Source organism: Protopterus annectens, chromosome 1.part0 (assembly GCF_019279795.1).
Source record: "Protopterus annectens isolate FY-2018-M chromosome 1.part0, PAN1.0, whole genome shotgun sequence".
NCBI lineage: Eukaryota > Metazoa > Chordata > Ceratodontiformes > Protopteridae > Protopterus > Protopterus annectens.
Genome location: NC_056725.1, coordinates 1,710,478,751 through 1,710,501,880, shown reverse-complemented (window position 1 = coordinate 1,710,501,880; position 23,130 = coordinate 1,710,478,751). Strand labels below are relative to the sequence as shown.

Here is a 23,130-nt window from a genome sequence, read left to right as displayed (position 1 = left end):
TTTCTTCCTGGATGTAAAACCCTTGGTAATAAGATGTGCCACATAGAAGGACTTTCTGACCACAGTGGCAATGTGGTGGTCGAAGGAGAAGTTACTTAACCTGTGCCTCCAGATCTCTTATAATGCCTTCAGTGTTCAGTGGGCTCCCATCGATGTGGTACTCACTGTGTGAACTGAGCTTTTCCCAGAGGGAATGATGACGCATTTTTTGACATTAAGCTTATGGCCATGGTTTTGATACCAGTCATTGGTCTCAGTGAGGCCTTTCTGTAGGATGTCTACATCACTTGGGGAGTTAATAATGGCTCCCAGCTTGCAGTCATCTTTGAACTTGGTCAACCAGAGTCCCTCCATGTTGTCCTCGACTTGTGAGAAGTAGATTCCAAACAGGAGAGGACCCAGGACTGAGCCATGTGGAACTGCACTTGTGACTAGTCAGCAGTCTGACTTGGAGTCCACTACTTTCACACTGTGGGTTCTATCGGTGAGCCAATTTGCAACCCACCTAGTGATGTAGGGTTGATGCCTAGTTTGGTGAGTTTATCAATAATTCTTGAATGGGGAATGGTATCAAAGGCCTTGGCCAGATTAAGGTAGGCTGTAAGAACTGCCTTGCCCTCATCCACAGCTCTGGTGACTGACTCGAAGAAGTCAACCAGGTTGAGCAGGCAAGATCTACCTTTCACAAAACCAAATTGCGTGGGATTTAGAGTTTGGAGATTTCCTCTATCCTTGTTAATTAGGTCCATGATGATGCGCTCCATAGCCTTCCATATCAGACTCATCAGGCTATACAGAATAAACATTCAAATGATCCCCAAAAATTCTGGCAAGCTATCAACTCCCTCTTAAAACCTTGCAAACTACCAATCCCACCCCCACCTCCTCCAACAATACTGATATAGTATCCCAATTTAATCATCACTTTATGGATTCCATTCAGTCACTATCCACCCTATTATCTAAAAATAGCTCTACATATACCTCAATTAAAAACCCTGATAACAGACCCCCCCCCCTTTACTCTCTCCTGTTCCTACGTCTACAATAAAAAACTTCTTCTAAAAATAAAGCTAACCACCCTAGCAGCCGATAATATACCTGCAAACCTCCTAAAAAATAGCGGCCGAGTCTATTTCCTATCCCGTTGCAATCCTTATAAACCAGTCTATTCAAGAAGCTTATGTCCCACAACTTTGGAAATTTTCCTACATAATACCTCTCCACAAGGGCGGTAATTCCTATGACTCCTCTAATTACCATTCCATAGCTATTTTACCACCCTTATCTAAGCTCCTAGAGAGATGTATTCATACTCAAGTCATGAAATACCTACGCACAATTAACCTTCTCTGTCACACACAACACGGATTCCTCCCATACCATAGCACAACTACTGCTCTTCTGTCTTTCACTAATCAGGTTGACCAACACAGAAATGACAATTATGTATCTGCTATTTTTCTAGACCTCTCCAAAGCATTTGATATGGTTTTGCATCCAAAACTATTAGACTCTCTAGCATCCCTATCCTTTGCCCCCTCTACTATCTCCTGGTTTAAAAACCACCTATCAGACAGACAGCAAGCTGTCCAATGGCAAGGCATACTATCTTCATTTCTTCCTACCATAGTAGGAGTTACTCAAGGTTCAATTTTAGGCCAACTTCTTTTCTCCATCTTTACAAACAACCTGCATTCTGCCACTCAGCAAGCCACACTCATACAGTATGCAGACCACTCGACACTCATCTGCCCAGCCCCATCCATTACCACTTTACAACAGCTAACCCAAAATTCCTTTAGCTCAGTCGAGGCATGGATCACTGACATCCAACTTATTTCAAACCCCAACAAGACTAAACTACTCTTGTTCACCCCTAACAAGGCTAAAACTACTCGCCTTTCCTTCTCTATTACTTCCAAAAATGGCACTGTCTTCTCTCCTTCCACCCACACTAAACTCCTTGGCATTGAAATAGACAATAACCTTTACTTTGATGTCCATATTGCACAAACCATTAAAAAGGTGCACAAAAAAATGGAAATGCTTTATAGAAATAAAAAATTTCTCACAGACATGGCTAGGGTTACCCTAGCCCAGACTCACCTACTCTCTACTGTTATGTATGCAGCTCCAGTCTTAACAAAGACTAGGAAAACTGATCTTGCAAAACTCGAGTCATGCTATAATAAAATTGCAAAGTTTGCCAACAACTTGTTTTATAGAACTCACCACTGCCAGGCACTAGAGAATCTACAATGGCTAGAACTCCCTCAACTACTCGGCCATCATCAGCTAGTTATCACCTTTAACATCCTGAAGTACCCAGACAAAACTCCTGCTCTAGACCAACTGTTATCTCACTACTGTTACTGTACTAACCGTCTTCTTTGTTCTACTGACAAATCTCTCCTCCATATCACCAGAGCTAATAACACAGCTGGGAAAGTGCTTTTTCTCTTATACCATAGCTAAAACCTGGAATAATCTTCCCCTGCAATTGCCTCTGCTCCCACTATCAAGCATTTCAAAAACTCACTAAGAACACATCTTATTAAAACCTGGCTTTGTCCTTGCATCACATAAGATATAAAAGCTCCTTCCCAGTCTTTCTACTCTACTCATGCTGCAGGAGTTATCTCCTACATTTAGTTACCAAATGTTAAAAGTTTCTTTTTTAGGTTTCCTAATACTATTGTTAAAAGTTCTTCTTGTATGTTTGCTAATGTACTATTTTTTGACCTATGTTTTTCTTTTTTTTTCTAAATGAAACCACTTGTTTTTTGTACCCAGTATTAACTTTTGTCGAGCTTTTCTCCCCGGGCCTCCGCTGAAAATGGACCTCATCCAGTCGGACTATCCCGGTCAAAAAATGTAAAATAAAATAAAGGGGCAGTAATTCCCAGGGTCTGTAGTCGCTCCCCCTTAATGGAAAGGGCTGACTGTAGCAGTGCGCCATTCGGTAGGGACAAAGTTCATAGGTTCATAGGTTGGTACTAGGCTGTCGGCCCTAGGGCCTATACAAGCCTAGCCATAACAATTCCCTGGCTATTTCATCCCACACTATTTACTTCCCTGGACCCCTGTCTACCTGGGCGACTGACATGATCCCCGGGGTGAATTTTCTTTCTCCCATCCAATCATCAAGGTTCCTTTTGAAGACGGCCAAAGAGGCGCTCTGCTTGACATGTATGGGCAGTCTATTCCAGAGTCTGGGGAGTCTCTGATTCAGGAACCTATCCCTCCAGCATGTTTTGTTTATTGTGATGACAAATTTTAGATGCCTGGAGCGCGTGGCTCTGAGGGATTGGGATTTCTTTAAGTGTAGCATGTCCAACAGCTCTGGGTTTGACATGGCCTTGTATGTTAAGCAGAGATCGCCTCGGAGTAGACTATATGCGACAGAGTATAGCTGGAGTTTTTTAAGACTGTCAGCATAGGGCATAAGCTTTAGTCCTGTGATTCTTTTAGTGAGGTATTTCTGCGGCCTTTCCAGTTGTTGCAGATGTCTTGAGAGGTACATACCAAATGGGGCATTGTATTCTATAATGGGTCTAATGAGGGATGAGTACAGTGGGACAATGACCTCCTTTTTTCTGGATGAAAAGCCCTTAGTGATGAGGTGTGCCACATAGAAAGATTTCCTGACTGTTGTGGCGATGTAGTTATTGAAGGTGAGACCACTGTCCACCTGTGTCCCTAAGTCTCTTATCACACTTTTGGTGTTTAGTGTACTGCCACCTATGTGGTAATTCATGGGTACATGTTTTTTCTCAAAGGGGATAACTGTACATTTCTTGGCATTGAGCTTGAGCCCATGGTTCTGGCAGCAAGCATCTGTTTCTGTAAAGCCCTTTTGTAGAGTATCCACATCATTTGGGGATTCAATAATGGCTCCCAGTGTGCAGTTATCTGCTAACTTTGTTAGCCAGAGTCCCTTAGTGTTGGCTTGTACTTCAGAGAAGTACATGCCAAACAAGAGAGGTCCCAGGACTGAACTCTGAGGTACTCCACTTGTCACTTGTCTGGAGCTGGATTTGGAGTCAGCTACTTTTACAGTGTGGGTTCTGTCAGTAAGCCAGTTGGCAACCCATCGAGTGACGTAGGGATTAATGCCCAGCTTAATAAGTTTATCTATGATTCCAGAGTGGGGGATGGTGTTAAAGGCCTTGGCGAGGTGCAGATAGGCTGTCTGGACTGCCTTACCCTCGTCCGCGGCTCTGGAGACTGATTCGAAGAAGTCAGCCAGGTTCAGGAGACAAAATCGGCCCTTCACAAACCCAAACTGGGTGGGGTCCAGTGTTTTAAGGTTGCCAATGCCTTTGTTTATAAATTCCATGATAATACGTTCCATGGCCTTGCAGATCAGGCTCGTCAGACTGATGGGGTGGTAGTTCCCGGGATCCAAGGTCTATCCCCCCTTGTGGAGTGGGATAACTGTAGCTGTGCGCCACTCAGTGGGCACAAAGCCTGAGGTGAGGCTGTGACTGAACAGGGCACACAGATGTGGTGCCAGTTCACTTTGTAGTTCATGTAGAACACATCCAGGGATATTGTCAGGTCCCATGGAAGCTGTATTCATGGCCTTGGACAATGCAGCTTTAATCTGTGCTGCAGTAATGCTGGGTGCCTGGCATTCCTTCGGTATTGTGATTGGTCCTTTTGGGAGGGGGGGGGGAGATAAAGTTGACACTGAATCTATTGGCAATATCTGTTGGCTCAGTATAGGAGGTGCCATTTTGCAGTAACTCAGAGTAAACCTGGGTATTGCTGTGGATTTTCTTGATATAACTGTAGAAGGTTTTGTGTTGTTTTTAGTGTCTGCCACAATTCTGCCTTCATAGCTGGCTTTAGAGGTTTTGATGAGGGAGCTCAACTTTTTGTTGAGGCTAATAAGGGAGTTTTTCCAGTCTTGGGACTTCCTTTTTTTCTGCAACAGTTTCTTCCTTCTGTTGTAGAGTTTATTAATGGCAGGGGACCACCTGATTGGCTTCCTTTTTTTGGAGGAGGCATCTTGGTTCTGTTGGGTATGGTTAATTCCATGCATTTATGTATGTGATCGTACAGTGCATTGGTGCATGATTCGGTAGTCATGCATCTATTTTCCATTGACATGGGTGCCGTGAAGTTAGCCACCTCTTTTTTTTGTCAGCTTTGGAGAAGTTTCTCATGGTGGTTACCTTTGCGGGGGGGGGGGGGGGATGTGGATTTCTTGGTGATTAGTTTGTGGTCGGATCTAAGCAGGGAGGAATTGACTATTGGTGGAGAGCAATGGTTGCCCATGTTATTAATAACCAGTTCAAGGATGTTGCTTCCTCTAGTGGGGGTAAGAATGAGCTGGTCCAGGGCATTGGAATTAATGAATTCCTGGAAGCGTTGAGCCAGTGTATTGGTGCATAAGTAGTTTACTCAGTTGATGGAGGGATAGTCAAAGTCGCCTAGTATGAGAGTGTTGGGTTGGACCCTAATAGTTTCCAGGGTGCTTAGTAACATGGAGTGAGAGTCTTGGGACATGGTTGGGGACCTATAGCAAGCTATAACCTGAATCTCCATCTTACCCAATGTGTGTGTAACACCTTTTTTAATAAATGTCTAGTTCCAGCATTTGTGTTACATATATACACTCACTGGCTGGTTGAACTTTTGTACAGCTGTTTCTTGTCATATCCATTTGAGTCTATGCCACATCTTAAAAAAAAATGTTTGTTTTATCGAAAGCCCTCAAAAGAAAAAAAAACCCAAAACCTGTTAACGTTAATACCAACACTCAAAACTATGTACGTCTAAAAATATTGAAGTTTTACTGCCATATAGGAACCAATGTCCCAAACTGACAACCAACGCAGGACCCAAGACTTTGTTAATCAGGCCGACTGAGGGCTACTGCAGGCAGATAACCCAAATGTAATGACTGCAGCAGAAAATACACTGGAACATCTACATTTATGGTAAGTGTACACAATTGTACTTTCTCCAGTCTGGTTCTTGGCTAGGTGCCTTCTCTGCAGGTTCTGCTTGTCCAGCTTGTATCTTCATGTGTTTTTGTGGTGCTCCTGTTTTCTCCTGCATCCCAAAGATATGCTGTAAGTGTATTGATGATCTTCAAGGTTACATATAGGTGTGAGTGTTAGGTGTGCTATATGCGTGTGTCCTTTGGTGGGTTTGCACCCCATTCAGGATTATTTTTACTGTCTTGCGGTCAGTGCGTGCTGGGTTAGGATCTTGCTGCTCTTCAGCCCAGAACTGGATTAAGCATGCTATCAGCGATTGAATAAATGAATGAATACCTATCAAGAAGAAAGAATAGTTCTGTAAAAGTACATCCATGATGTGGAAGTGTACAGGTGATAGATTTTCAGAGCAACAGCTGGAAGTTTACAACAGAAGTCATCATGGCACTCTGAAATGTTCAAGACAGGTAAAAAAAATGTCTTTGTGGCTGGAACACAGGCAAAACTGAGCAGTCTGGTTATCTAAACTTGAACATCATTTTCACTCTGTATTTGTGTATCTTACTGATTTGAGATTTTTTTTAATCTACAATATGTTCACCACCTACTATCTGTAATTATGTGACATTCTACAGGTTGGAATCTATCTTCTAGAGTCTGGCCTGGCAAAGCCAAATTTCCTAAGTGAAGCATGTGGACGAATAAGGAAAGCCAACCAGTTGATTCAGAAGTTGATGGATTTTTTCTATAATTTTGAAATTCCAGGTACGCAAATATTTGTTTTGTTTTAATTGACTCCTGTTGAACAATTTCATGTACTTACTAAATTCATTTTTAACAAGACCACACTTAAATAGAAATCAGTTACTGAATCATTTATACTTCTGTTATGCTGCCGTTGTATTTCAAAATCCCATGTAAATTGATTTAGGACTTCATAAATCATTCCTATTGTGTATTCTCAATGTATAAATATAAAACTGCTTCAGTTTTGGTCTTGGTGTAAATTATCATTCATTGCATTAATGGAAATGGGTATTTTAATATGTGTATTTTGCAGTTTTCTCTCTTTGCTAAACGTCAGGTGTTCTTCATTTAGATCATTGTTGCAGTAGTCTTAACTACTGAAACTTAAGCACAGGTGTTACCATATATCTGGTGTGATAGTTTTAGAGCTCAGAATCCTACCATCCAGGCATAGTGGATGTCCTTCACCTGGGGACATCAGGACTCTCACAGTATAAAGGTGGCATCAGCTTATGCCATTTTAGAACTTTCTTTCCTCAGTCTGATGCATGCACCTTGAAATTTCACCATTGAATATAGCGACAGTCTTTTCGGAATGGTTTAACTTGTGTCTGAGCTTCTGAATTCAGGAATCAGATAAGTACTCCACTGGGAAACCTTTGATGTTCTTCGTGTTTCACAGTTGTAGTCATCACATTTGGGTTATCTGCCTGCAGGTAGCCCTCAGCCAGCCTGAATACCAGAGTCTTCGGATTTCTGCGTTAGATGCTGTCGCTTCTTCCCTGACATCAAGTCATCAGGGGTAAAAAAAACATCCAGCTGACGCCATTACATCAGTCTTTCTTGCCGTGCGGTACCCGAAGCAGAAGCAGTTCGCAAGTGCCGGTCAGCCATCTCCTGAAACTTACGTTTTTGAGTTTCAGACCCGAAGTCTTCTAAAAAGATAAGTACCCCATTGGGGATCCTTTTTCTTGTTGCAACCGATGTCAGTAAAAGTTAACAATTGTCTTATCTGTGGAAAGCAAATACCTCATAGAGATTTTCATTCTTACTATATCCCCTGTTTAGGCCCAGACCACGACATCCCTCGCTGTCTGTTTTGTGCCTTGTTCAACACCCAAACTATTCGTTGTCAGGCCATTTTTGCAGCCAATTACTTTCATACTCGATCTACGTACTCCAAAATGACTTTGTTAAGCTGTCCGACTACTGATCTTCCAAAAAAACATAAGGATAAAGACAGAGACGGACCACATAAGTCCAAAACTGCCGACGATGCTTCCATTAAGCTAGTCACCAGTCCGCCGGTACTCGGTGAGATGCTTTTGCAGCCCCTGATACCCGCTACTTCAGATTCGCAGGCCTCTACTGAGACCCATTCGGAGTCTGGTATGCCTCGAGATGCTTCTTCAACTATGGAACCTGCGGATGTCTCTACCTTGGATGGGTCCGGAGCTGCTGTGCAGGCACCGGCTTCTGAGGGTGTATTCAGGCCTACAGACATTCATATTAAACCGACACCATCGTTTCCATCCAGAAGTTCTGAATTCCTCAGTCCAAAAACTCGCACTGTGCCTAGAAAACTGACAACCAAACCGCAGGCTCAGGCCCATATGCCTCAAAAACAAATGCTTAGAATGGCTGAAGACCTTATTACCTTAATTAGGGGAAGCCAGCCTTCTCCCTCCAAGAGACCAAAAACTGATTTTCTTTCTAATTCTTCTGATCAGGAATCTGATATTTCTGCTCCTTCTGATTACCAGGATTTGCCCTTATCTACTTATGAGGATTCTGATGCAGATGATTCTATTCCTTCTGCTTCCCCTCCAGAAGATTTTTCTTTCGGTGAAACCTTGCACACTCTTAGGGAGCATTTCTGCTGGGAAAGCCAGGATTACTCTGAGTCCAAAAAGAGATTTAGGGGAATTCTTACTCCTGCCTCAACACAGGCCTTTAGCTATCCCTCCTGCTGTTCATCGTGCATACAGCTGCAGTAATCACAAATGGGTTTTCTGCCGTCAGGCGGTCCCTCGGTCGGCCGAATTCCAAAGTCTTGGTCCGGCGTCGGTTGTCGTCGCTTACTCTTCTGACGTCAGTGAGGCCAGAGTATATAAGACACAGCCGACGCCATGTTCTTCAGTCTTTTTTGCCGCGCGGTGCCCGAAGCAGAAGCAGTTCGCAAGTGCCGGTCAGCCAGCTCCTGAATTACGAAAAAATTGGAAACCGAAGTCTTCATTAAAGCTAAGTACCCGTTGAAACTTTTCTTGCCTCAGACCGATGTCAGAAAAAGTTAATAATTGTATTTCTTGTGGGAAGCAAATACCGCATAAGGATTTCCATTCCCTCTGCATACCTTGTTTGGGCCCAGACCACGACGTCTCGGGCTGTCGCTTTTGCGCTACCTTCAATAAACGCACTATTAAGCGTTGGGTGGAGTTCGCCCAACACTACTTTGGTAAAGCTTTTGATTATAAAATGTCGTCGGACACTCCGACTATACCGTTTTGTCCAAAAAACGCAAGGAAAAGGACCGACACGCGAGGTCCCCGCCGACACCACGCCAAAACAGGCTACACGTGGTCCAGTTCTCAGCGAGACGCCTTTGCAGTCCCTGACTACCGACGACACTCCTTTGGCGGTGTCCTCTGTACCCGATACCGCTGGGTCCTCGGCCCTTTTCCAGACTACAACTGAAGCCCCTGCTAATGTCGAGCCTACTAATGTGGACAGGTCCACCTCTACCCATGGTGTATTTAGGCCCTCATCTTCTTTTTCAATTAAGGCCTTTACTAAATCCAAAGCAGCCAGGCATCCCACGAGGCCTGTTGCACAGGGCCCATCTCCAGGACCCATGCCTAAAAAACAGATGCTTAAAATGGCTGAGGATTTAATTACTCTTATCAGAGGTTCTCAGCCCCCTCCTGACAAGAGACCCAGAGTGGAGGAAGACTCTCCCTCTTCTGATCAGGGATCCGTTTTATCAGAACGTTCTGATGCAGAGGAACACTCTTACTCTCCTTTTGAGGATTCAGATGCAGAACAGTCCATTCCTTCTGTATCCCCTCCTGAGGATTTTTCCTTTGGGGAAACCTTGCACACCTTGAGGGAACACTTCCATTGGGAAGGCCAAGACTTTTCAGATTCCAAGAAAAGACTTAGGGAATTTCTTTGGTTACCTCAACACAGACCTCTGGCTATACCCCCTGTTTTGGACATACTGGATGATGTCTATTCGGAGGCTTGTCTTAACCCTGATTCTCTGCCTCATGCACCAGTCAAACCTGATAGGTATTACAGAGTACCCAGCTCTCACCAATTTCTCTTCAAAAGCCACAATGCTGACCCTGAACCATTTCACAAGGCCCCAAGGGATTGAAGGCCTCCACTGCCAAGAATCCACTTCCTGCAGAAAGGGAATCCAGATCTTTAGAAAGGTGGGGTAAAAAGGTATATACCTCGGCCACCCTAGCCATGAGGGCCTTAAACTGTCAGTTTCATATGATTAAATATCAGCAGTTCCTGTTATCACAATTAAGGAACAAAATGTCTCAACCTGAACAACCAAATTTAAAGGAGTTACAGGATATGATGCATAGTGCAGAGCAAGTGGGTAAACACACCTTACAATGTGGTTATGATGCCCTAGAGGCCTCCAGTAGAGCAGCTGCTACAGGATCAGTCATTCGCAGACATGCCTGGCTTAGGGAACAAAATTTGCCTGATCATGTGAAAGCTAAACTTCTAGATGCTCCTTTACAAAAGGATGTACTATTTGGTACTAATGCTGAGGAGATACTACGGAAAATGGAAGAAAAAGCCAAATCTATGCAAACTGTTAAAGCTTTCTTACAGGTCCAACCACCACATTTTAGCAGAAATTGGCCTTCAAAAAACTGGTCCTTTCCAGTCACTGACAAGCCCCAAAGAGGTAGATACAGACGCACAAGGGGCAGAGGGCAATCACAAGGATCATATAGAGGCAGACAATGGCAAACTCCAGCACCAAGAGGTGGCGAAGACAGTGCACAACAATACAGGAAGCAGACCCAATGACTCCCTCATTTCCATGCCAAGCATGTCTCAGCTGGCAGCACCTTTGGGAGGGAAACTAGCATTATTTGCAAGCAATTGGCATATTGTCACAACAGACAAATGGATACTGGACATTATAAACAGAGGCTACAAATTTCAATTTCACACTCTTCCAAAAATGAGAGGCATGCCAAACCTGCCACAAAATCAAAGAGCAGAGGCACAACTGCAAATTTCAAAGCTCATAAGCATGAGAGCTATTCAAGAGGTACCTACGCACCAACAAGGTCAAGGTTTTTATTCAAGACTTTCTGGTACCAAGGAAAGGAACCGACTGGAGACCCATTTTGGACTTATCCATCCTAAACACATTTCTACTGCACCAAAATTCAAGATGCTCACATTACAGCAGCTTCTTCCCATGCTGGGCAAGGAGTTTTGGCTGGTAACATTGGACCTCAAGGAGGCATACCTGCATGTCCCAATCAGACAAAGCTGCAGAAGATACCTCAGATTTCTTGCAGGTTCAATCCACTATCAATTCTCTGCATTGCCCTTTGGCTTATCTACTGTGCCCAGAGTATTCACAAAGTGCCTGGCATCAGTGATTGCCTACTGCAGACTTCAAGGGATACAAATTTACCCTTATCTGGACGACTGCCAGATCCAAGCGGACAGCAAGCACATGCTTCTGGAACATCTGGCATATGTGACACGGTTACTGCTTTCTCTGGGATATACAATCAACAAAGAGAAATCAAGGCTAACACCATCTCAGAAAATAACCTTCCTGGGTGCCAACTTGGACACAAACACCCAGATGGCCTGTCTTACGCCAGAAAAACAGGGGCAACTATCTCAGTACTTCAAAATACTAGCAAAAAGTACCAGGCTTACTGCAAGGAAAATCCTGCAGGCTCTGGGATTCATGGCATCTTGCATTCTTCTAATCCCATGTGCAAAGCTGCATATGAGGAAACTTCAATGGTACCTAAAAATCTATGGTCTCAACACAGTCACAGTTTGGAAACAATAATACCAATAATTCCATGTTTGCAAAAGGAATTTCTATGGTGGGCCCAAGCATGTCAAGCAAACACAGGCCTCCCATTCTGCAAGCCTCAAGCAAAGCAAGTCATAACCACAGACGCCTCAGATTACGCCTGGGGGGGCGCACATGAAGGACAGGTGCTTTCAGGGCAGATGGTCCCAAAAGGAAAAGCACCTTCACATCAATCAAAAAGAAATGCTAGCAGTAATAAATGCAATTACAGCTTTCAAGGACTTCCTGCATCCAGGACAATTACTGATAAGAACAGACAACGCCACAGTAATGTGGTACATAAACAAACAAGGAGGAACACATTCATACCCCTTGTGCAGACTAGCCATGACTCTTTGGAACTTGGCTCTGGAAAGACAAATCGAACTTCAAGCACAGTACTTGCCAGGATTGGAAAACACACTGCCAGACAATCTAAGCAGAAATATGACAGATCCACACGAATGGAAGTTGCATCCTCAGGTGTTTACAGAAATAATCCAAGCGTGGGGGAGGCCAGACATAGATCTTTTTGCCTCCCACAGGAATCATCAATTGGAAAAGTTTTGTTCGAGGACCTTTCATCCAAAGGCCTGGAGAGTGGACGCCCTCTCATTCATTTGGACAGCATGGACAGTTTACGCATTCCCACCTCTGCCTCTTCTGCCCAAGGTGCTTTTGAAAGCAAGAACAGACAAACCGAAGATGATACTGATTGCTCCAGATTGGCCAAGGCAACACTGGTACCCACTCCTGAGGAGCCTAACACATACTCCTCCCTGGTCCCTGCCTCTAATGCCTCTTCTGCTGACTCAGCACAGCTACAAAACTCTTCACAGTCAGCTGAAAACACTCAATCTCGCTGCATGGAAAATTCCTTAACACCACAACAGACCCCACTCTCCAAGGAGGTGCAGGATGTCATTTTGGAAGCCAGAAGGCCATCTACTAGAAAAGCTTACTCCGCAAAATGGAAGCGGTTTTGCTCTTGGAATGAGAAAAGAGGCCAGGACCCTAGAAAACTGAACTTGCCTCAGGTATTACAGTATCTAGCTGAGCTGCTGAACTGTGGACTTTCATTTTCCTCCATAAAAATCCATGCCTCAGCTATTTCTGCAGAGTTCAACACGGATCCTCCTTTATTTTCTCACCCACTCTTACGACAGTTCCTCAGAGGGGCTAAGAATATAAGACCTCCAAGGAAGCAACCAATACCAGCCTGGGATCTTAATTACATACTAGAAAAATTAACATTGCCTCCTTTTGAACCAGCTGCCTCAACAGATTTGCAATATTTGTCCTGGAAAACAGCCTTCCTTCTGGCCATCACTTCAGCTCGTAGGGTTTCTGAACTACAGGCCCTCATGGCGGTGCAGCCCTTCCTCATTTTCCATCAGGACAGGGTTTCCCTTTGTACCAACCCATCATTTATGCCAAAAGTGGTATCCAGGGTAGCCTTAAATCAAGCCATACACCTACCTACCTTTTATCCCAATCCTCAAAACAAAGGGGAAAGGCTGCTACACTCTTTAGACATCCATAGGCAGCTACGTTATTATTTGGACAGAACAAAGTCCTTCAGGAAATTAGAACAACTTTTTGTGCCCTATGCTGTAGGGGCTCAAGGGAAACCAGTTACAAAACAGACTATTTCCAAGTGGATTGGCCACTGCATACGGTTTTGTTATTCCTATCATGGGAAATCTGTTCCTACAGGTATCAGATCACACTCCACCAGGGCCACAGCTACCTCTACAGCCTTCCTCAGAGGAGTTCCTACCAAAGATATTTTGGAGGCAGCCACTTGGAGTTCTGTACATACCTTCACAAAACACTACCACCTGCCTTTATATTCCAGAACAAGAGCAGGCTTTGCCACTGCTGTTTTGCAGGGCATTCTGGCTCAACCCAGTTCCTCCTAGTACCTACCACCCTATACATAGCTTTGGGATTCTACCCATCTGTGATTACTGCAGCTGTATGCACGATGAACATAGTACAGTTTTGTACCTACCATAAATGTAGATGTTCGAGTGCTAATACAGCTGCAGTACAGGTTTCCCTCCCTCCTTCCCCACTTGGTAAAGGCATGGGGCCTAACAACCTCTTCATACTACCTGACTGGGTTATCCTGATATGTTTTATTTGCTTGCATCCACTGATTTTGGATTATATTGCATTATTTGTATATGTATATAAGCATTATTTATCTATTGCCTTCCTTCTGGGGGCACCTGACATCTGGGGCAAGAAAGACTGAAGAACATGGCGTCGGCTGTGTCTTATATACTCTGGCCTCACTGACGTCAGAAGAGTAAGCGACGACAACCGACACCGGACCAAGACTTTGGAATTCGGCCGACCGCCTGACGGCAGAAAACCCATCTGTGATTACTGCAGCTGTATTAGCACTCGAACATCTACATTTATGGTAGGTACAAAACTGTACTTTCTGCACATTGTAGATTATGCTTTCTTGGAATCTAGCCTTACCCCAGACACTTTGCCTCCAGCTCCCAGAAAACCTGACAGGTACTACAGAATACCTGACTGTCACAAGTTCTTCTTCAAGAATCCTTCTGCGGATCCACAGACCTTTTCCCAAGGACCAAAAGGCATTAAGGGTACTGCTGCCAAAAATCCTACCCCTTCTGATAGAGTTTCTAGAGCCTTAGACAGATGGGGTAAGAAGGTATACACTTCTGCTACTTTGGCCATTAGGGATTTAAATTGCCAGTTTCATATGTTAAAAAGTATCAGCAGCATATTATGGGACTACTTAAACAGAAAATGATGTTGATTCCAGATTGTGCTGAACACAAAGAATTGCAAGATTTAATGCATTATACAGAACAAGTTGGTAAACATGCTTTGCAATGTGGTTTTGACGCTTTAGAAGCATCTTGAAGGGCTGCTGTCACTGGATCTGTACTTAGAAGGCATGCTTGGCTTAAGGAACAAAACTTGCCAGATCATGTTAAAGCTAAATTACTGGATGCTCCCTTAAACCAAGACCACCTTTTTGGCAACAAAGCAGAAGAAGTCCTCAAAAGGATGGAGGAAAAAGCTAAATCTATGCAAACTGTTAAAGATTTCCTACAAGTACAGCCTCCCAGATTCAGTAGACATTGACCTTCAAAGAACTGGTCCTTTCCAGTCCGTTCCAGGCCTTTTCAGTCCAAACCCAGGAACAGCAGACCACCTAGGCTACAGTCTCAGGCTACGCACAGATCTAAGCAGTGTGGGGCTCCCACTTCCAAAGCAGGGAGTAGTAAGCCAACCCCCTATGGAAAAATGGCACAATGACTTAGCCTTAACCCTTCCAAGCCCAGCTCAACTACCTGCTCCCTTAGGAGGAAAGCTCGTCCTGCATGCAAAAAAATGGGAACTCATTACCCAGGACAAATGGGTTTTGAACATAGTTTCCCAAGGATACAGAGTCCACTTCCACACACTACCAACCCCAAATGGTTGGCCAGACCTACCCCCAAATCAATGGGCGGAGGCCCAACAGCAAGTTCTCTCTCTTCTCAGTATCAGGGTTATTCAACCTGTCCCAGCAGAACAAAGGGGACAAAGTTTTTATTCAAGGCTTTTTCTGGTACCCAGAAAAGACAGCTCCTAGCGTCCTTTCCTGGACCTCTCTATTCTCAACACCTTTCTGGTGGTTCCAATATTCAAAATGCTAACTCTTCAACAGCTTCTTCCTATGCTAGCCAAGGATGCCTGGCTGGCAACCCTAGACTTAAAGGAAGCTTACCTGCACATCTCAATAAAAGGATCCTGCAGACAGTACCTACGTTTCAGGGCAGGCTCCATGCACTTTACGTTCTCTGCACTTCCCTTTGGCTTATCTACTGCGCCCAGGGTGTTTGCAAAGTGTCTAGCTCCAAAGAAATATTCAAATTTACCCATACTTGGGACAGTTGTCTGATTCAGGCAGGAAGCCCGGACTTGCTATTACAACACCTGGCATTTGTAAAGAAACTTCTAACCTCACTGGGGTACTCCATCAACGAAAAGAAATCTCACCTAGTACCCTGCCAACAGATTGTATTCCTGGGAGCAAGCTTGAACACAACTTCCCAGATGGCATTCGTCACTCCGGAGAAACAAATTTATTTGACAACCTACTTCAAACTATTGGCCACAAAACCCCAGCTATCTGCAAGGAAAATACTGCAAGCTCTGGGGTTCATGGCCTCTTGCATTCTACTAATTCCATATGCAAGAGTGCATATGAGGAAACTCCAATGGTATATAAAAAGCCTATGGCGTCAACATTCTCAGGACCTGGAACAAATAATTTCTATCATTCCTTGTATGAAGACAGAGTTCCTTTGGTGGGCAGCGGCCTGCTACCACAACAAGGGACTCCCTTTCACTCTATCCCCTGCCACCCAAACCCTAACAACGGATGCATCAGACTATGCATGGGGGGCTCACATGGCAGGGCATGGCAGTGCATTCAGGGTAAATGGAACCCGAGACAGATGCACCTGCATATCCATCAAAAAGAAATGTTAGCTGTACAGAATGCTCTGACAGCCTTCAAAGACCGTATTCTTCCAGGACAACTATTGGTAAAGACAGACAACACCACAGTTATGTGGTACATAAACAAGCAGGGGGAACCCACTTGTACCCTCTCTGCAGACTAGCCATGGCTCTGTGGAACACAGCTTTGAACTACCAAGTACACCTACAAGCGCAATTCCTGTCAGGCAAACTAAATTCACTGGCAGATGACTTAAGCAGAAATCTCATGGACCCACACGAATGGAAACCAGAACCCAAAAGATTCAACCTCTTGAGGAACAAATGGGGGACTCCAGAGGTAGACCTGTTTGCCTCCCCTCAGAACTACCAGTTGAACAAATTCTGCACAAGAACTCCCCACAGTCAAGCTTGGAAAGTGGATGCCCTGTCCTTTACCTGGGAAAGCCTCTCAGTTTATGCCTTTCCCCCTCTGCCTCTCCTCTTGAAGGTTCTACTAAAGATCAAATAGGACAAGTCAAGGACAATACTGATTGCACCAAACTGGCCACGTCAGTGCTGGTACCCCCTCTTGCACAGTATGACACTGCTACAACCATGGCACCTGCCTCAGACCCCTTCCCTGCTGTCCCAGCAGGCGGGCCATATTCTGCACCCTCAGCTTCAAACCCTGAACCTTGCACCCTGGCTAATTCCTTGAGCTCTCCTCTAGCATCCCTCAGTAAGCAGGTGCTGGATGTCATTCTGGAGGCAAGGAGGCCTAGTACTAGAAAATCCTGTGCTGAAAAGTGGAGAAGATACTGTTCCTGGAGCCAGGCTCAGGGGATGGGCACAGGAGTGCCCACCTTACCTCATATTCTAGAGTACTTAACAGAAATGCTCCTCAAGGGCCTATCCTTCTCGTCAATTAAAATTCATGCCTCTGCCATTTCAGCACATTATAATACTAAGCCACCCCTCTTCGCTCACCCCCTCCTAAAACAATTCCTTAGAGGGGCCAGACATTTAAGACCCCTCAGGAGAGCTCTCACTCCAGCTTGGGACCTTAACTTTGTATTGGAAAAACTTACTCTTCCTTCCTTTGAGCCAGCTGCAACAGCAGAGTTGAAATTCTTTTCTTGGAAAACAGCTTTCCTTCTAGCCATTACTTCAGCAAGAAGAGTGTCTGAATTACAGGCCCTCATGGCAGTGGAACCCTTCATTATCTTCCATGTGGACAGGGTTTCCCTCAGGACTAATCCTTCCTTTATGCCCAAGGTGGTGTCTAGTGTGGCCCTAAATCAGTCCATTCATTTGCCTACTTTTTTCCCTAACCTACAAAACAAAGGGGAACGAATACTGCACTCTCTGGACATGCAGAGACAACTTAGATTCTATTTGGACTGGACTAAGCCTCTCAGAAAATCTGAACAGCTGCTAGTTGGCTTTGCTGCAGGGGCAGAGGGGAAGGCCATTTCAAAGCAAACCATTTCCAAATGGATATCCCATTGCATTCATTTCTGCTACAAGCACCATGGAAAACCTACCCCACAGGGGATAAGATAACATTCCACCAGGGCTGCATCTACCTCTGTGGCATTTCTCAGAGGAGTCCCTACTAGGGACATCCTAGAAGCTTCTACCTGGAGCTCTGTACATACCTTCACCAAGCATTACCACATGCCTATCATTTCTAAATCCAGAGCTGGATTTGCCACTGCAGTCTTGCAGGGCTTATAGCTAGCCCTAATGCTCTTTAACTTCCTCCTTCCTTCCTTAGCTTTTGGGAATCAACCCAAATGTGATGACTGCAACAGTGAAACACTAAGAACATAGTACAGTTGTGTACACTTACCATAAATGTAGATGTTCGAGTGTATTCACTGTTGCAGTCCTGGTTACCCCGCCCCCCCCCCCTCCAGCCCCCTGACTTCTCTTGGCTCTACCTTTCCTTCTTGTTGGTATATTTATTTTTTCTTGCGTATTTGCTTTTTGATGGGGATGTACCATACCATATAATTGCTTCCTATTGTGGGGGCACCTGACATCTGGGGGAAGAAAAACTGATGTAATGGCGTCGGCTGCATGTTTTATACCCCTGATGACCTGACGTCAGGGAAGAAGTGACAGCATCCGATGCAGAAATCCGAAGACTCTGGTATTTAAGCCGGCTGAGGGCTACCTGCAGGCAGATAACCCAAATGTGATGAATGCAACAGTGAATATACTCGAACATCTACATTTATGGTAAGTGTACACAACTGTACTTTCTTTTTTCACTTGTTAAATTAGTTGTCATTTGTTGGTATTAATTTGTTTTTGTGGATAGTGGGATTGTGGTCTTAATGTCAGGGGCTAAAAAGGGCAGAGGTGCATCTGTGGTAGGTAAATTTTCCATAGAGGTTGCTGTAGCTACTGACGTATTTTGTCTGGATCCAGTACACAATGTCTGGAAGTGTACCCTCTCTCAGGGATTTACCTTAAAAAAAATCTAAAGAAGAGAGTATTCCCCGCATCCCTTTCTTGATTAGAAGAGGCTTAAGGCCTTCACCAATCTGCTGTGGTGTCCCGAGAGTGGCCTTCTGACATCACACACACACACACACACACACGCACACACGCACACACGCACACACACACACACACACACACACACACACACACAGCAGAAGGCAGAGAGAGAAACATGTAAAATGCAACCCATGCATCTGATATCCCAGGTTGGTCTGGCCTGTTCCAGTGAGGTACTTCTGTAGCCTCTGACTAAACACTTGTTCATCAGCAGGCCACTACTTCATTTTTTTCTTTTTAATTCATGATTTCCTTTCTGGAATTTTAAACTATCCCGCTGGATTTTTCTGATAGCATGATTTTACTTATTTACGTTTTTAATTTTCACTTGTTTGCATGTTGGGAGTGTTAATTATGAGGATGCAGTAGTTCTTAGAATCCCTGTTGATAATTTGTAAAGCACATGTAGGAATTCAGACACACAAAATAACAGTTCAGATAATTTTTAAAATTTTAGATGTTATGTTCTATCTCACCTTCATTCTTACAATGATGGGTTTGGAGCCGATTCTCGGCTCCAACTCGGCCAAATACATAGCTGAAAGTCTCAAACCTGGCTCGTGGCAAGTAGTTATCCCACAATGCAGTGGTGTAATTCACCAGATCTCATTTGCTGCTTTACGAGGTTGGATGCGCTCATCTTGGCCGTGGCTAAGTTGTGACAAATTTTCTCTTATTTTTCCTCTGTACTGTTATATTTGATAATACAGAGCTTACTATTTAGCTATATTTAAATTGTTGTGCCTTTTACTGCATTACAGTTAAATAATTATAGTTTTATCCCCTTTGGCGTGGCTTTTGCCGTCGCTTTGTGGGCCTAATTGTATCCCTTGTAGTGGTTGTTTTCTGTCTGTCTAGTTTATTAGAAGCTCGTTTAAGTTAGAGAGCTTTTCGCCCGTTTAAGTTAGAGAGCTTGTAGTTAATTGTTGTCTTGTCTGGAAAATAGGACCGTTTCAGTTAGAGGCCCTATTTTTTCTCCCAGTCTGTTTCCTCATGTTTCCCGTAGTTACTTTTCAGTGTAGCTTAGTAGTTCAGTAGTTGAATAATAAAATGTTCTTGTTGTTTTTGTGGTCTTATCTTAATTATTTCCAAAGACCCAAAAGAGAGGGAACATAAGCCTTCGGGCTTTAAAAAATGCCAGAAGTGCTCACAAAAAATGTCCATCACAGATGGACATGTTATATGTGTTTATTGCCTTGGTGCTGTTCATCTACAAGAAGACTGTACTTTTTGTTATTCTTTCAGTGCAAGGGTACTTCAAGAAAGGAGAAACAAATTGATCCTGAAAGGGCTCTTAAAGCCAACTTTTGAGGAAGCTATTCATAATTCTTCTTCCTCTCCTTCTTCCAAAAATGAAAAATCCCAGAAGAGACATTCACCTGCAACATCGGCTCAGTCGGAGCCGCCAGTCAAGCTACCAAAAATCTCTTAAGACCACTACCTCCTTGGGTCCACAGTCCTCGGAGCCTTCGGAGGTCATATTAGTTGACAAGCCTGGTACTTTGGCTCCAAAGTCCTCAGAGCCGGTCCATGAATATTTCACGGGTTTCTCAGACACTGAGATCTCCAATTCTGCACAGGTCTTGCTCTCCATCCCTATCTTCCAGGTCCAGCAGGAGCTTATCAGATGATGACATGGAACGGGTGGTGCGCAGACTCCTGAAGTCGCCGGCGCTGACTAAATTATTCTCTGCTCCCACCCATTTGGTCTCGGAGCCTACTGTACCAATTAATACTCACTGTTGTTCCTCCTCCGAGCCAAGCTGGACCTTCGGAGCTGGAGTGCTTGCTACCGCCTACTGTAGATCCGTCGGTTCCGAGACCCTCTTCGGTGTTCACAGAGCCGACTTCTACTCCGACTCTCTCTGTGTCGTCCAGAGAGTCTGGAAGTCCGCTCTGGGGGGAATTCTCGGCCCTGATCTTCTTTGCTGCCAAGTCTACCCCTCGGAGCATCGGCCCAGGTTAGCTCGGCTCCTACATCGGCCGCTGGTTCAATCTCTTTGGTTCCAGTGCCTTCCTCTGTCTCCTCTGAGCTGAAGGAGTCTTCAGAGCCGGCGGGATCCGCCTTCGAGCTGATGAGTGTGTCTACCCATTCTTCGCCACAGAGAGATACTAGCACTCATTCCCCTAAGGCACCAGCTACTGTCTCGGCACCACCCATTCCACAGGACAGCAGAGTTCCAGAGCCTCAGGATCCCCATATGGGTGAACCCCTCTCCTCCGAGGCCTCCCCAGAATATCCTTCTGAGGAGCCACCTCGGAAGAGAACTTGCAAGAGGAAGCACATAGACGCCCCAGATGAGTCTGTCAGTTCAGACACTGACCTCGATGAGCCGGAAGGGTCCCCACGGTCATCCTCTGATATCTCATTTGCAGATATTCTAGAGATCCTGAAGCAGAGAGACAGCTGGCAGGCCACCACCCCTTCTGATGAGGAGTCAGTGTACCTGAAGGCTTTTGGGTTTCAACCTTCAGCCTCCTGGGTGTCTCCGCCTTTCGATGAGCTGATAGACCTGGTCAGTCGAAAGGCATGGGAGTCAACTGACACAATGGAACCAGCCCCTCGGAGGCCAAACAAATTATTGTCAGCTCCTTCGGGAAAGGATTTCCTCACTAAGGGGGTACCTGTAGATGCTATGGTGGTGGCAGCAGCCACCAAGAAGGGACTTTCAGAGGCTTCCTCATCTGTTCATCCTCCGAATAAAGACTGTCGAATGATGGACAGATACGGGAAGCGTGTCTTTTCGTCAGCAACATTTTCACTACGATCGCTGAACTACCTATCTCACTTTACAAGGCTACAAAGAGATCTCCTGCAAGAGCTAGGCGATACTCTACAAGGTACATTAGCTGCGGGGGTGAATGAGAAGGTCTCCTCCCAGCTGTCCACCTTAAATTCCATCGTCAACTCTTCCATGAAGCTGATATCCTACGCAGCAGATGGAGAGGGCAGGGAAGCAGGTTCCAGAGTTTCCCTTAAGAGACACTCCTGGATGCGCTTGTGCAATTTTGCAGAGCCCTTTAAGTCTACTTTTACTAACGCCCCTTTTGATGGTTCCTCACTCTTTGTACCCAAAGTAAAACACACTCTAACCCGGTGCGAGCAGGAAGGAAAAACTCTCTCTGCCATTGGAGTACGTTTTTCCGTACCTTCAAGACCTTATCCTAAAGGCCAGAAGAGAGGGAAAATGTGGTTCAAAAGATCCAAGAGAGTTTTCCAGGATGCACGGGGTGATTCCTTCCCCAGGAGCAGAGGGGGAGGCAATAACGGTAGACACCGCCCTAGAGGCAGAGGGGTCCTGCAGAACCAGGGTGACAGTGATTCCTTTCGCAGACACCCTTATCAGCACTCCTGAAAGGAGACCCCACTGCTCTACTCTGGAGGCAGTCGGGGGATGTTTGTCCATGTACCCAAAAGTCTGGCAAACTATCACAAGAGACAAATGGGTACTAAAAATAATATCCAGAGGATACTCCATTCCATTTTCCAATCCTGTTCCACAGACCAGAACAATCCCAGATGTTCCACCCAATCTAAGGGGGCAAGCAACAGTAGAGATTCAAAAGTTGCTGCACAAAAGAGTCATCCAAGAAGTCCCTGCAGACCAAATAGGATTCGGAACTTACTCAAGATTCTTTTTGGTGCCAAAAAGAACAGGGGACTGGAGGCCCATATTAGACCTAAGCAAATTAAATGAATCTGTCAAGAAGTCAAAGTTCTGAATGGTGACACTGCAGTCTATACTTCCCTTTTTAGGGAAAGACGATTGGATGTGCTCGATAGACCTTCAAGATGCTTACTACCACATAAAAATGGACGGGACATCAAGAAGGCACTTACGCTTCTGGCTGGGAGCCAGTCATTACCAGTGCTGAGCTCTGCTCTTTGGTCTCACTGCAGCCCCCAGAGTGTTCAAATGCATGGCAGTAGTCACGGCTCACCTGAGGCATCTAGGATTCCGAGTGTTTCCCTGTCTAGATGACTGGCTCCTATCTGCCATCACCAAGCATCTACCCCAACAAGCCAGGAATCCAACTTTGGACATTTGCAGTCAGCTGGGTATTGCAGTCAACTTTAAAAAATCTGCCTTGTTGCCCTGTCAGCATATTACAGTCATAGGCGCAGATCTAGACACCACCTCCATGGTAGCACATCTTCCAACAGAAAGAGTTGTAGCACTCAGACAGCAGATACTTCACCTCCTTCCCAAGACCAAAGTGAAAGCAAAGATAATTCTAAGATTATTATGAACAATGGCTTCCACAATTACACTAGCCCCTCTTGCCAGAATGCACATGAGGATCCTT

General features: G+C 44.8%; 1 protein-coding gene across 1 annotated transcript in view; it reads left to right on the top strand.

The window, feature by feature from the left end:
• Positions 1–23,130, top strand: part of SHPRH (SNF2 histone linker PHD RING helicase) — a 1,609,144-nt gene that overhangs the window by 75,780 nt on the left and 1,510,234 nt on the right. Inside the window, exon 3 of the mRNA XM_044068807.1 lies at positions 6,590–6,719. Within this exon, the coding sequence (XP_043924742.1) occupies positions 6,590–6,719 (130 nt within the window). The remainder of the gene's footprint in view (positions 1–6,589; positions 6,720–23,130) is intronic.